The sequence below is a fragment of the Artemia franciscana genome, chromosome 7, assembly GCF_032884065.1.
Source record: "Artemia franciscana chromosome 7, ASM3288406v1, whole genome shotgun sequence".
NCBI classification, from domain to species: domain Eukaryota; kingdom Metazoa; phylum Arthropoda; class Branchiopoda; order Anostraca; family Artemiidae; genus Artemia; species Artemia franciscana.
In genome coordinates this window covers 28,003,160-28,017,526 of record NC_088869.1, presented here as the reverse complement: position 1 = coordinate 28,017,526, position 14,367 = coordinate 28,003,160, and the positions used below count along the sequence as shown (strand labels likewise).

The 14,367-nt window shown below is 32.8% G+C and overlaps 1 protein-coding gene across 3 annotated transcripts in view; it reads left to right on the top strand.

Moving 5' to 3' along the window:
* The window catches only part of LOC136029100 (uncharacterized), a 32,518-nt gene extending 26,352 nt beyond the window's left edge, over window positions 1-6,166 (top strand). For 2 of the 3 annotated variants that reach the window (XM_065707164.1, XM_065707162.1), the window contains 2 exons: window positions 2,583-3,925; window positions 6,043-6,166. In XM_065707164.1, the coding sequence (XP_065563236.1) occupies window positions 2,587-3,925; window positions 6,043-6,110 (1,407 nt within the window). In that variant the 5' untranslated portion in view covers window positions 2,583-2,586 and the 3' untranslated portion in view covers window positions 6,111-6,166. Of the gene's footprint in view, window positions 1-2,493; window positions 3,926-6,042 lie in introns of those variants that run through there. The other variant, XM_065707161.1, reaches the window with a different exon arrangement.
* The last annotated feature ends 8,201 nt before the right edge of the window (window positions 6,167-14,367 follow it).

The window sequence follows — 14,367 nt, the reverse complement described above, 5'->3', positions numbered from 1 at the left end:
AAAAACACACAAACACACACACACAATATATATCATGAAAATAGAAATCACCAATGCAACAGCACAAACTCATAAAAAAAGAGACTGTTTTCCTAAATTAGTGATTAATATAGACCAGCACTTGAATGAGGCCTTAACCCTACTCATCCATACAATCACATAGGTCAAACAGCATAGCCAAACACAATCAACCATAAAGAATAATCCATGGACAGGCAGTCATGTCGTCAGTAAGTATAAGTCGTCATTTGCCAAACAATAGAAAAAATAATAAAGACAAATAATTCAGAGGCAACAACCCAACACAAGGGCTCATTAGGAGAATACACTGGCCTATAGGGTTTCGCCACTTTAAATTCTCTACTCAGCCAAGTGTTGTGGCTACCACAGAATATCCATGGCATCCCCGTGTCAGGTATCACCCCCAAAATACATGCCTATGAAAAAAAAACAGCAAATGTAAAACAACCAAGTAACACCAAAACAAGCTTATCCTGTTAATGTGTCCCTCTTTTTAGCAACAATAGCTAAACTAAATATGATAAAATTTACCAAATCACAAATATTAATACATTGCAAAAAAAAGAAAAAAAAAGAACTAAACAATTATAGAATTCATCTTTACCATATGGTTATTTTAAAAAAAAAAATCCGCTCTATTAGAAACACAATTCAAAATAAATGGCGCTGCATCATCATTTGTCGAACCTCCGAAATTAGTATTTCCAGATAATTCTTTTGATATTTATTTAAAAGTTCGTTATAATGAAAACTAAATTTTTTAAATTGCCAAGTTAATTTATTTGCAGAAAAACCTCTTGATATCAATTTTTGGCTTAAGATTTTACATCTATTTTTAAAATCAATATAATTACTACAAATCCTTGCATAACTAAGTAACTGTGAGAAAAACGCAGAATATGTGATATTTGAGTGTATATTACTTTCAGGGAATGGGAAACTAATCACTACAAAATCAAAATCATCCGTTTTATTATACATTTTAAAACTTAAATTATTATTATCACAAATATTTACATTTAAATCTGAGAAATGATCTTCATGACCAGCGCCATGACTAGGCTAAAGAGTAAGCTCTGATGGATATATATTTTTAGAAATATCAATGAAATCCTTACAATTTAAGACCAAAATATCATCTAAATATCTTTTATTATTTGACAAAACATGTTTTAAATTATTTGGATTATTCTTATCCCCCATATATTTATATTCTAGTTGACTTAAAAACAAGTCAGCTATAAATGGGCTGGCATTCCCCCCCCCCATGGGAATTCCCACGATTTGGTTGTACAAATCACCACCAAATCTTATATAAGTATTGTATAAAACAAATTCTAATAACTCAAAAATCATATCCAAGCTGTAACATTTCAAGTTAACTGTGGTATTAAAGCAATTTGTCCATATAGCTTTTTTATTATAAGTGTCTATTTTTAAGAACCTTTTACTAGATAAGAGGAAAGATTTCTTAATAACAGTTTTTAAATTATCTAACACTACATTAAGTGATAAATTAGTATACATTGTCGCAAAATCGAAAGACTCAATCAATAAAACTTACAGCTGGGCCCCCTCACCTAGCTGATCCGGCCCTGGTGGCAGTTATAGTGTATTATTATTAGTATTAGTAATAATAGTAGTAGCAGCATTAATTGCAGTAGATTTTGTACGTACATTTTGCCTTTTGGTCAACTGAGTATCCCGCTCATGATACCGCTGAACTTTCCTCTTGAAACAATAATCTGTTCTAAAAATATTGCGGATACGTCTGTATCAGCAATCTGTACGCACATAATATCCTTTGATTTAGTTCAACTTTTCCCCCAATGTTTCTACAGATGTTGATTTCACTATTGTATGTATGTATGTATATATTTATTTCCCATCAAAAGAAACAGATTGAGTATAAGATAAAAAAAAACACACTACAAAAGAATACACAAACACAAGAAAAATAAAGAATAAATGGATATCTAACTACTAAAAACAAAACCTATTGCCTCAAAATAATTGCCTCAAAATGAGTAACAATATTAGAGTTATATCTGGTGATCTGGGCTATTATCGCTTCATTAGGGTCGATAATCCCATACCGACTTGTCACAATACGGTTACTTGTCCATGGTGGAAGCCGTAAGAGGTACTTCGCATATTTATAATATGTAGACCGTAATTCATTCTTATCTTCCTTTTGGAATATCCTCCAAAAGGGACTTAAATACAGATAATGGAGTAGTGTCATTGCATTATATAATTGGGCCAAAATCCGCCGATCAAACTGTCGCTTATAAACTACAGCACGACTATACGCTAAAGAGATCCGTTTCTGCAGATGACGCGTTTCAAGCATAGACCGACCAATAGGGATCCCCAAATAAACTATGTGTTCGGCAAGCCGAACAGTAGCCAGGATGAGCCAGGACTTATCTAGCGTTTAGAATAAATCAAGTCTTAGCTTGTTTTTGCGCCGAAAAAGGACTTAAAATGTTTTTCACTGAGCCAGGACTAGCCTTTTTCCTATTCACTTCTGTTTCCCATCATATAATTTTGTCTTTCAGGAAGATGTGTTCAATAGAATTTTCTCCGTTTTTGCCATTGTTGGATCCCGAAAAGCTTGAAGATCAGACAGAAGGTTTTGCTGCTGAATTGTCTCATGCAAAGACCGATGAACACTTTGATTACACTGTCAAATTTGCTATAGAGCAACAGGTTAAGGGGGGACAGCACTTTATTGAGGAGGTTGTAGAAGATATGAAGCTGAATGAAACTCCAGGTTTTCTCAAACCATCTCTATATTTTTCAGAAATGAAGTTTTATTGTGACTGGATGAATATTGGATATGGTGGCTCCTTTGCTGGAGATGGAAGAACATTGACCTACTTTATTTCTGGTCCAGACTTGTGTAGTGTGTCTTCATATAATTCAAAAATGAAAAACTACAAAACAGTGTTTCCATCAGCTGTAAAAGAAGGTCCCATTGAGCAGATTTTATGTTCCAAAGAATACCTTGTTGTTAAATCAGCCTTTGAGATAAACGTTTATAACTTGAATAAAAATGAAAGTATTCATCACTTCCAACATGAAAAGCCCATTCAGAGGGTAGCAATTGCGCATAACCTATTAAATATAGCATTTGTTGATAGCGAGGGCATTAATATTTTCTTTGAAGGAACATTGAGAAAAGCAATACCTGTGATGTCTATCTATGACATTGTATTTGTTGGAGACTTTACTTATCGTTACTCAGCAGGGTTCAAAGTTTTTGAAGTAGATGCCTTAAATTGTAAAGATACTGTATTTGATACAGCTATTTTACAAAAACCATCCTCTGTTTGTGCCATTAGAGAAAGTGTCAAAAATGAAGAAATTCTCTATTACTTCACACAGAATGATGTATATTGCGTTAGAAAGAAAGCTCGGCAAAATTTTATTAGTAGCTTTCAACATTTTGGAAGTCACTCTCCAACATATTTCTCCATTGCTGCGGGGGAAGATTTTGAGTTAATACTCTTCTCATCAGCTGTTGGTCGTGTTCAAGTTATTGTCTGTCAGATTGGTGAAAAAACGGTAAATTTTGTGCGCCATTTCTCACTGGACACCATAGCACAGACCCTTAAAAACTGCAAGCTTGAAGGTGGGTTGCACCCAAAGTTTTCGGCGTCAAACCGGCTAACATCGCCTATAGTTGGAATTTTTACTTTGATACACAGAAATAAAATAAGAATTCTTATTCAGAATGTATTTGGTGACTTGTTTTGCAGTAGAAATAAGAATCTACAAAAGCAGGATGTACTTACAAAATACAAAAACTGGCTTGAAAAATTTGAAGAACAAAGTCACCCCATTGTAACAGGGATTGTTGAATTGCCTGATAAGATGTTGCGTCAGAAGGAGGAGACATGTAAGTTATAACTAAATTATTCTAGAAAGCTAATAATCTACTTTAAATTAGGTATTTTGAAGGATAATGACTTAAGTTACATCCACAGTTTCCTATACTTTCTTTAAAGAAAAATTACAGATTTCTTAGTTATAGCTCCTGCTGTTTAAGCTAAAATAAAAGCATGTATTCTGCCTGTCTTGAGTATTTTCTAGGTTAGTGACATTGTGAATGGTTCTAATAAATGCATAGCCTAGGAATAAATTTTTTTAATTTACTTTCTGCCCTTGCCAAAATTCTACCAACCTACTCAACCGCTCATGAAACATCTCTGATGAACAGTTTAGCATATAGTTCTCCAAACCTTGACTAATTAAAAATAAACCTGTTGAATGCTTACTTGGAAGCTTTAAGACAAAACATTTTAAATTCAGACAAATAGGTTAATATTAATATTCTTTTTCGTTACAGTCCATAGATTCTAAAGTCCCACTTTGATTGCACAAAAGTATCACATAGAATATAGATCAAAATGACCTAGCGAAATTATACCTTAACTAAGCAGGGTAGGTCAAGACCTATCAAAGTTGTTTCATGTACCTATTAGCCAGCCATTTTTCCTAGTTTCCTTTGATCTAAAAAAAACTCTGAATGAACCAAAGCCCCCTGCATCTGATACATAACATCTATGATCCATTTGAACTATTAATTTGAAAATATCATAATGGTAAAATCTCGCATCAATTAGCTATAAAAACAGAAAGGGAAAGGAAGATAGTAATAGAAAGGTCTTTAGGGAGAGGTTTCTAAAATATTATAATAACTCACAAACGATATCAATACCATTATACAGTTTTGTGTAATGGGTAATCAAATAATAAAGAGCTGTTTTAGAATATGTCGTTATTTTATAATGTGAATTCCGAGTAAATTTAATTGGTTTAAACTAGTTCTTTTAAGGCTTATGTAAAAAATTGAAACATTGGCTGTGCCTTTTGAATTTTTGCAGTAGTAGAAGTATGCTATTAATATCATGAGTAATGTCAAGAGTATTTACTTTGTGAAAAATATTATCTCTGAATTTTAATTACCAGGATTAGACAAATTGTCTATAATATGAATTGTATAAATCCTTCCTCTTAAGATTCGTATAAAGGATCTGTTTCTATGAAAACAGAAAAACTTTTACATAGAAACGCAATTTTTTCGTATGTTTTGCCTCTGCAAACCAAGAGAATTTTCTTTACCCCTCCTTCATTTGTGGGTCGCAATTTCACATTAAAGCACCTACAGAAAATAATGTTTCAAATATATTCATAGCATTATAGGTAGCAAGCATCTAATTGCAAGTTAGGGTGAAAAATTTTACAGCATCTTATCAGAGCAATAAAAAAACAAAATAAATAACCGTTAAAAAAATCGTTGAATAGAAATTCTTTTAGGTACTATGTGGTTAGGTGTGCATTTTCATTTTCAAGAGAGAGATGTCTATAAAGTATAAACTAATCTTCGTTTAACTAGTTTCTGATATAAACTATTATATTATTCTAATATAATATAAAACTATTATTCTTATATAATTATTATATATAGAATAATTATAGTTATATTATTCTTATATAGAATATTGTCTTCAAGCAGTAAGCCTATTATATAGACTTTACAGAGTCATTTTAACCAATTTTGATAGGGTTCAAGCCTTTCAATAATGGCTCTTCCGGTATTATTCACCACCAGCTCGCCATATCCCCCCTCCTCTCCTTTGAATATTTTTTTTTTAAGAGGAGCAAATTTCTTGGTCGTTAAGAGAAAAGTTCAAACCTCCCCTTTTACCAGTTTTTCATTTAAAATTTTTGCATTCTCTTCAGTGTTATATTTGTAAATAGTCTAATAACCGCAACTATAAAAATTATTATATAGAAGTTTTTAATTCTTGTGATTTGTCTCCTAATCTCCCTTTGTCATGATTTGAAGAGTTGAAATAATTTTTGATGGCTTTATCGATAAAAGTGAGTTGTAGATGGCGTTAACTTAAATTGCACTTAAGGGATTTGTTTTCTCTATTGAACTGAATTTGTCTTGTTGGACTGGGAGTAAGCCTGGCTCCTAAATTACTAAATTTTTTCTTCTTTCTAAAGGTTTGTTTGATTTCGACTCTGATGATGAATATTGGAATATTGATGCTACATTCACTCTAGAAACTTGACCATAACAATTAAGTACTTTTTTGTATTTGATTTTATTACATCCGATAGAGTTTTGCTTGTCAGTAGCGTTGCCAGGAATATTTCAGTATGTGGCGTAACTGTTGCCGAATTCTGTTTTAGTCGTTATTTAACCTTGCAGCGTAATTTCACATACTTCAGGAAGATAGGGTCTGAGCCCCCAACTTTCACCATGAATACTTTGCTATAAAGTATTTTCTTTTTCTGATTCTCTGTATTCTGCAATAAATCAGGAGAAACCAGGCTGATTCCAGTTCTTATTTTACTTACTTACTTACTATTTAATTTCAATTTATTTGCAAACCTACATTAATGTCTGAAAAATAGGATGAAATATATAAAAGAAGAACACCCTTGGTAACTTTCGACAGTAGTATACATCAAAAGAATTTACTTTTTGTATTGATCCTGAGTGTGTAAAACCTATTAAATTTAAACTTACCCATCAAAAGTTAGCCTAAGAAGATTTGTATAATTTTGGAAGTGTGGGGAAAAACACCCTCAAAAAGGCAAATAGGGTGTGATCTTGAGGTGATGAACTATTGATATGATAAAATTTAAACAAAATAATTTGTGTCAGACGAAATTTATTTATTAAAAATATCTTTCTTATATCTAGATTATCAAGCGTGTTTAGACTGATTGTAGAAAGATTTGACCCATTTCAAGTAGCCCTACTTAATACAAGAATTCTTCAGGCTTCAGAGATGATAAAATTTAGGGAAAGAATTCTTCTGGCTTATTGATATGATAAAATTGAAAAAAAAAATCATTAAATTTTGCATATCAAGGGACTAAAGAGCAGAGATTTAAGCTCCTATCTACAAAAATATGACAATTTTATGAGGGGGGGCCTAGAAGAATGTTCACTGATGCATATTTTTTTTGGAGTGATCGTTTAAAACCCGTGATCCCAGAATATTGAAAGAGGGCTCACCTGAATGGAAATTAAAAGCTCTTGCGCCTTTTAAAGTTACAAAATATATCTAATCAATTCAAACAGGTAATCTCTGCGTTTTTTTTTTTTTTTTTGGTGCAAATAATTGTTATGACCAAAGCAGGCTAAATTAATATCAAGTGAAAAGTCCTAGATATTCAAACGATTATAAATGTATTGGTATCCTGTTTGTATAAATAATGTTTGTGATATCCTGTTTCTATAGATAATTAGCTGTTTGTATAAATATCCATATTTAGAGGTCGTGTCAGTGAGTGGTGTAAATTCACAAAGAGTTTAAGGGGGAGGTGCCATTTTTTTGCAAATCCGGTGGGGAAGGGGGGAATCTATCGTTATTTTTTCAATTTTGTCAAAGAAAATGCCAGTAAAGTACAATGAAAAACTACCCATTATATATTTTATTTTTAATAAAGAATAAATGATACTCTAGCCTCTAGGGTTTTGAAGGGGCTGCTGCTTCGCTTTTTTGTGGTAATTTATGCTTGTTATAATTTTAACTTGATTACCTTTGATTAGACTTTGGTATCGTTATATAATTTTCTTTTGGAAAAAAGTTTTTGGATAGCATTTTTTTAATCAATTGTTGTTTCTTTTAGTCAATATAATTTGTTATATGTTAATTGTAGGAATATTTTGTTTAAAGTTTTTTAGCTTTTCTGTTTTAAATTAAAGTGTTGGAATTCAATCTAATTTGTGTCAAAACTAATTTTTGTCAAATTTTCGATGAGCAATAACTTTTGCAAGTAGCTTTTCTTCACTAAAAACATACGGGTTTGCTAGTTCGTGAGGATTGAATACGGCATCAATTTCGTGGATTAAACATCGGTATGATTATTTCTGATTATAACTGGGCTGGAGCCATCTTGATCCACATCCTGTGGACCCCCTTGGATATAGGTTATCTTATTTTATTACTTTATGAAAAGAATCTCGTCATGTTCTGTTTTATTGTAACTGTCAATCTGTTTAAGTAAATTGATGTGTAGGCCATTTATCAGCGGGGTTCTGTTTTGTAGTCTTTAAACAAAATAAAGTTTTTTTTTGCCTATTAATAAACAACAATAATAACAAGATTTATTTCCCGTTTTTAAACCAAATTCAACAAAAGGAGCAGAAAAACGTAAAGAAAAAAACAAACAGCAATACAATAAAAATATAAGTAAAGTCAAATTCAAGGGATGAACATAAAGCAATAAATCTTAAGCATAGGAATGAAAAAAAAAAAATATGGTTCAGGCCGATCAAACTCTTATTTTTTTTAATCATTTGTCAAATAGAAATAAAAAATGTTATTTTAGAGTTCCTGACCCAGGGCGAAAAATTCTTGAGAAAATTGTAGTACATACGCTAATAGTTTTTCAGAGTTATTTCATAGCCTTCTGAAAAAATTGACCAAAGCAGAGGAAGCAATAAACCGTGTTAAAGACAAAGCATTATAAAGACGGGCATGTACAAAACGAGCGAAAATTAATTTAAAACCAACAAGGAGGCCATTACTATGGTTCTTTCAGCAAAATGTTGAACAAGAGAAATGCGAGTTGATGTGAGGCTTTAAGGTTAGCTTACACGTTATATTGGCTACTTTTATACACGCTATATTGGCTACTTACACGCTATATTTGGCTATAATGGTAGCCAAGATATGCGATGATACTTGAAGCTGTACAAATAATTTTATTGTAATTTTCGAAGATTGTTGAGAAGACAGACCAAATACAAGTACTTCACTAGTAGCTTTACGGAATGATAGCCCAATCGTAGTAAACACAAACAATCGTAGAACACAGTAGTTTAGAAGTTGCCCAAATTTTATAGTAATGTTCGAAGGTTGTTGAGAAAACAGACCAAAAACAATTGCTTCACTCTTGGTTTTACGGAATGAGAACCCGATCGTAGAATACACAATTCACTAGTTTAGAAGCTTAAATTTTACATCTCTAGAAAATGATCTGTTCGATTCAAAATGTCATTAGTGTAGTTCAAACCCAGAATATACAGTCCTTGAAAAAACGAAACTGTTTTACTACTTGCTGTGGTTCGACAATATTGTTATTATACATCGGAGGCGATGTTATAGCTCCCTGCCTAATATCTATCAAACAGTTCATGGTAACGAATTGTAAGTAAGGGGCAACCCGGGTCAATAGTAACCGAAACTCTAAAAAACGAAAATGTTGATACCAATAGATACATCAAAAGAATTAAGTTTTATGCTGATTTTAAGTATATAAGTTTCATTAAGTTTAGTCTTACCCATCAAAAGTTACGAGCCTGTGAAAATTTGCCTTATTTTCGATAAAAGGGGGAAATGCTCTCTAAAAGTCATATAATCTTAATGAAAATCAGATCATCAGATTTAGCATATCAAAGAACCCTACAGTAGAGGTTTCAAGCTCCTATCTACAAAAATGAGGAATTCTGTACTTTTTGCCAGAAGAAAGATCCCCCAGGGGTGATCGTATCAACCCAGTGGCCCTAGAATGTCACGAGAGGGCTCATCCGAACGGAAATTAAAAGTTCTAGGTCCTTTTTTAAGTTACCAAAAAAATTGGAGGGCATTAACCCCCCTCCCACGCTCATTTTTTCCCAAAGTCAGTGGATCTAAATTTTGAGATAGCAATTTTGTTCAGCATAAAGAAGTTTTTTCAACTGAAAGTAAGGAGCAACATTAAAACTTAAAACGAACAAATATTATTACGTATATGAGGAGTTTCGCCCCCTCGTCAATACATCGCTCTTTACACTAAAGTATTTTTAGTACGTTCAAAAGAGCTATTTATTCTAATTAAACGGCCTTTAGCGATTCTAGGGTCATTATTAAAGAATTGATACAAAATTCAAACTTTAGCATTGCAAAAAAGTGCAACTGTGTTTTTTCTTAAACAAAATATTTAACAAATGCATAAAACATAAAAAAGGTTTAAAATAAACCTTTTATCTAACTATTCTTTTCTGTAGCCGAGCCCTTTTCCCCAAGATGACTAGGGCTCCTCCCAAAATATATTCCAGGGCAGAATTTAAACTTCTAGCGATTTTTTGGAGAGTCTAAGGAATTCCAAGTCCATCTCCTGACAAAAAAAGAAGATACTGAAACTACTAAAAACTTAGAGAAAACTCTTAATCTCCTGAAGATTTTGCTTTGCGGTCATTGTTTGTTTTCGTATGGACGTTTTCTGTGGTTTTCTAGAGATTTTTCAGTGGCAAAAGAACACAGTTATAGACATTACGATTTGAATTTGTTGGTGTATGTATGATCATAGTCCACCTTGAAATCAATATTGGTTGTAATGAATCCGGACTCACCTTTCGTCAGGGGGTTTGTGTTTCTCCTATTGATTGTTGTCAGATCCATGTTTAAATAAATTTAGAAGATTAAAACATTTACATTTTTTAAAGATCTTGTGAAAAAAAATAGCAGAAAGTAAATCAGAATTGCCCATATGCGTTGTTTTCTTTGAGTCACGTTTTCCTCTTGAAAAAAAATGGCACCAATTGCAATGTTTCTTTTTTTTCGTTCCTTTTTAAAACAACATGATCAAAAGTATCTCACGAGACAAGGAATTGCAACAGATCTAAATGATATGGCGGTTGATCTATGTGGTGGCTGGGTATATAGTGGTTCAGTTGTTTGGTGGTTTAATTTAAGATTGTTGTTAGGCAGTAGTTAAGCTCAAAGTAGCTGAGATGTTTGGTGGTCAAGTTATAGTGGTTGAGTTGCTTGTAATTGAGTTGTGTGGGAACTGTGGAACTTTATTCGAAAGTCACTTAAAACCTCCGAAGCCTTAATACAAAAGGAAAAAACAGTCCTACTGAAAATTTTCCTATCCTGAGAGCCATCTAACAATTTTTTTTACCAAAAATTGCCGAAGTTTTACATTTTGTTGCAAAGAAAAGTAGAAACACCTGACAACACGCTTGACTCTCAGGATATACTATTGTAAGTCCTGACAATGAAAATATTAATACCACTTGGCTTTTCTGCAATCATTTCTGCTTTTGATGGTGGAGAATCCAACTTCAGAAAACTAAATAGCCTATTATGCTAAATAAGTTCCTCCTAACTATGCGCGTAAAATAAACTATTAACTTCCACTAAACGATTTAAAGGGCTTCAAAAAACTGAAAAGAAAAAATATGGATTGTACTAAGTTCGTTGTTAATGCTCAATTTGCTAGTTCGTCCAAAGAAAGAATATTTCTCCCACAGCCCACAAACTTTAATTTTTTTATCGATAAAAAAATAAAAACAAGTGTTGTCAACCTAAAGTAAGGAGCAACAATAAAACTTAAAACAAAAAGAAATTGCTCCGTTTCTGAGGGGGTCTGCCCCTTCCTCGACCTGCGATCTTTACGTCAAAGTTTGACCTGTCACAATTATTTAAGAAAGACTAGTGTGTTTTTCAAGAACTTCAAGACTTTTTGGATTGGAGAGAAAGGGTTGAGGAAGGGGTAACCACCCTCATAGGCAGAATCTGTTAGTTTCAAGTTTTATTGTTGCTCTTTACTTTTAGTTTAAAAGCTCGTTTTTTATTTAGTTTCTGATGGTCTTGCAAATAATCCCAGGATGCCCTCTTCCCCTTTCTTTAGAAATTTCCCCCCTAAAAATTTCCTTCCCATGAGAAGCTCTTCCCGTGGAAAATCTCCCCGCAGAAATTCCCCCTTCCCCTCTGCAAAATTTTCATATATTTTCCAATACCACAGGCTATAATAGTAAGTAGTAAGTTTTATTATGCTAAAAGCCCTAGGGCCATGACAATACAGAACAAAACATAAAGTTAGCTTCTAAATACATAAACAAAGAAAAACACAAATCGGAAATATATTTAAACAATAGGCAAATTGCACAATTTACATCCCTTTCCAAAGGGGCTGTGGGTGTTATGCCTTCCCATAGTTATTGGACCTTTTGAACTTTGCTGAACAAAATTGCTATCTCAAAATTCTGATTGGATGTCATTAGGGAAAAATGGGTGTGGGAGGGGGATAGTTGCCATTCTTAGACACTTAAAAAGGGCACTAGAACTTCTAATTTACGTCCAAATGAGCCCTTTCTTAATCTCCTAGGACCATTGGTTTGATTCAACAATCACTTCTGGAAAAAACAAACAAAAAGTAAACACATATCAGTGGATCTTTCTTCTGGCCAAAAAAACACATTTTCGTAGATAGGAGCTTGAAACCTCTGTGATTTTCATTAAGGTTACTTGATCTTTTGGTGGTGTTTCTCCCATTTTGGTAAATCCGGTAAAAATTTTCAGGCTCTTAGCTTTGATGGGTAACATTAAACTTAATAAATTTTATATATTTAGAATCAACATGAAATGCCGATTCTATTAGTGCATTATTGTTATCAAAACTCCTTTTTTTAGACTTTTGGTTACTATTGGGCCAAGTCGCTTCTTAGTTCGTTACCACGAACTGTTTGAAACGACACCGGGATATTTGCGGAACTGTATTGTGAAAAATTATTTAGATTTCAGAATGCAGGTATTTTTTAAATCTCACTGGCAACCGACCATATTGTAATCACCCATGGGAATCGAGTACAGTAAAAGATCGTTTGTATTTTTATCAGGATCACAGTTTCGGAGTATATTGCCATTTTTCGTAAAAGAACTTCAAACTTCATCACAAACTATCCCAGTGCCCACAAAGATAATTGCAACCACGATCTTTACTGAGGTTGAATTTTAAGTTGCTCGCCGTCCCATATCCTTTTAAGGCATTTGCACCTTTGGTAATTCTCTAATGCCAAGTGGCATCAAACCATTCAACAATTGATGGTGCCACAAGTCATTCGAAAATAATACCCAAATATTTAGAAGTATATTTAATCTAAATTATTAGAATTATTTTCTCAGCCTTTAATCCATTTCGTGCTAAGAAGTTCGTTAGCAAAGACTGTAATATCATATGTAAGAGTTTTTGAGTTTCGCTAATTAAAACTAATCCTCATATGCTTTCCTAATGCCGTTTTTTACCCTGAAATTGGTATTTGTTACCAAAAATAAAACATTGTACGTTACGACAATTTTACATTTATAAAAAGGAAATTGGTCTTAGAATTTCGTTTGGTCGAGTTTGAATTTGGTCGACTTTCGAGTTTGGTCGAGCCTGAATTTTACTGGTATTTACTTGCGTGCTTGAGAGTTTGCTCCGTACTTTTAAATTTACATAAGATCTCTTTGACAAATTCCAATTTGAAGAGTAAATCAAACGCCAATCTTTCTGTGGAAAAATTTGTCGGTAAACATTCTCTGTTAACTTCCAGATTTGAAATTTTTCTCACAAGGGTAGCTCTTTGCTAGGTACCCACGATCTTAACGACTATGATCGATGATCTAGGAAATATTCAGCTGAAACCTACGGTAAAAGACATTGAAAATAATTTGAAGATCTTCGGTTTTCCTCCTTTTAAAAGCTTCTTTTAGGGCTTTGAGTTAAAGAAAATGTAAAAACTTCACTAGCAAAACTGAAAATGTAAAAACTTCACAAAGACAAAAAAAGAAAGCCAAAGTATATGACAAAAGAAAGGAAGCAGTAATGAAACACTGATAAATGAATTTCTGTGCAATGGTAATAGTTGATGAAGCACTGTGGTTTTGTTACAATTTTGGTTCTTATACTACTTGTAGCACAAAGATGAAGAAAATTGCGCGTGACATTAACTTTTTCCCCCATTTTTTTTTGTTTGCTGCACGCAGTAAAAATTATGAAAAAAAAAAAAGGTTGCATGGAAAACCTAATGTGTTGAGTAAAAGCTTATAAAAGTAATTCTTGTGTATTGTTCAATTTGCAGTAGAAAAATACACTCCTTCGTGAAGTAGAAATGTACACCATATACAACATGCGTGTGCAAAGTAATGTACACAAAAGACCATATACCATATGTAAATTATTGTGTGATAACACCGATTTAATAGGGTCGGTATAAATATCCCATTAAGAAAAGTTGAAATAAAACACCTACTAAATTACCACAGTTGGAATTTCTTGTTTTTTAAGTTGTTTAAGTTCTGATCTTTTTAGTTCTCTTACAAACTTTTAAATAAGTCCTAAATTTTAAAATAAGACACAGACGCAATTTTGAAGTCAGAACAAAGAAATTAAATTATTGTTGCAGTTTTGAAAAGGAAAAGTAACGAATTTTAGAAAAAACTGAAGCCCCTGGTTATTTTTTGAGTTTGAGACTCAAATAAGACATGAAAAAGGTGACCAGCCAATCGATAATGCAAATTCCATTTAACAATAGGTGACTTACACCGATTTTACAAGGCTTTT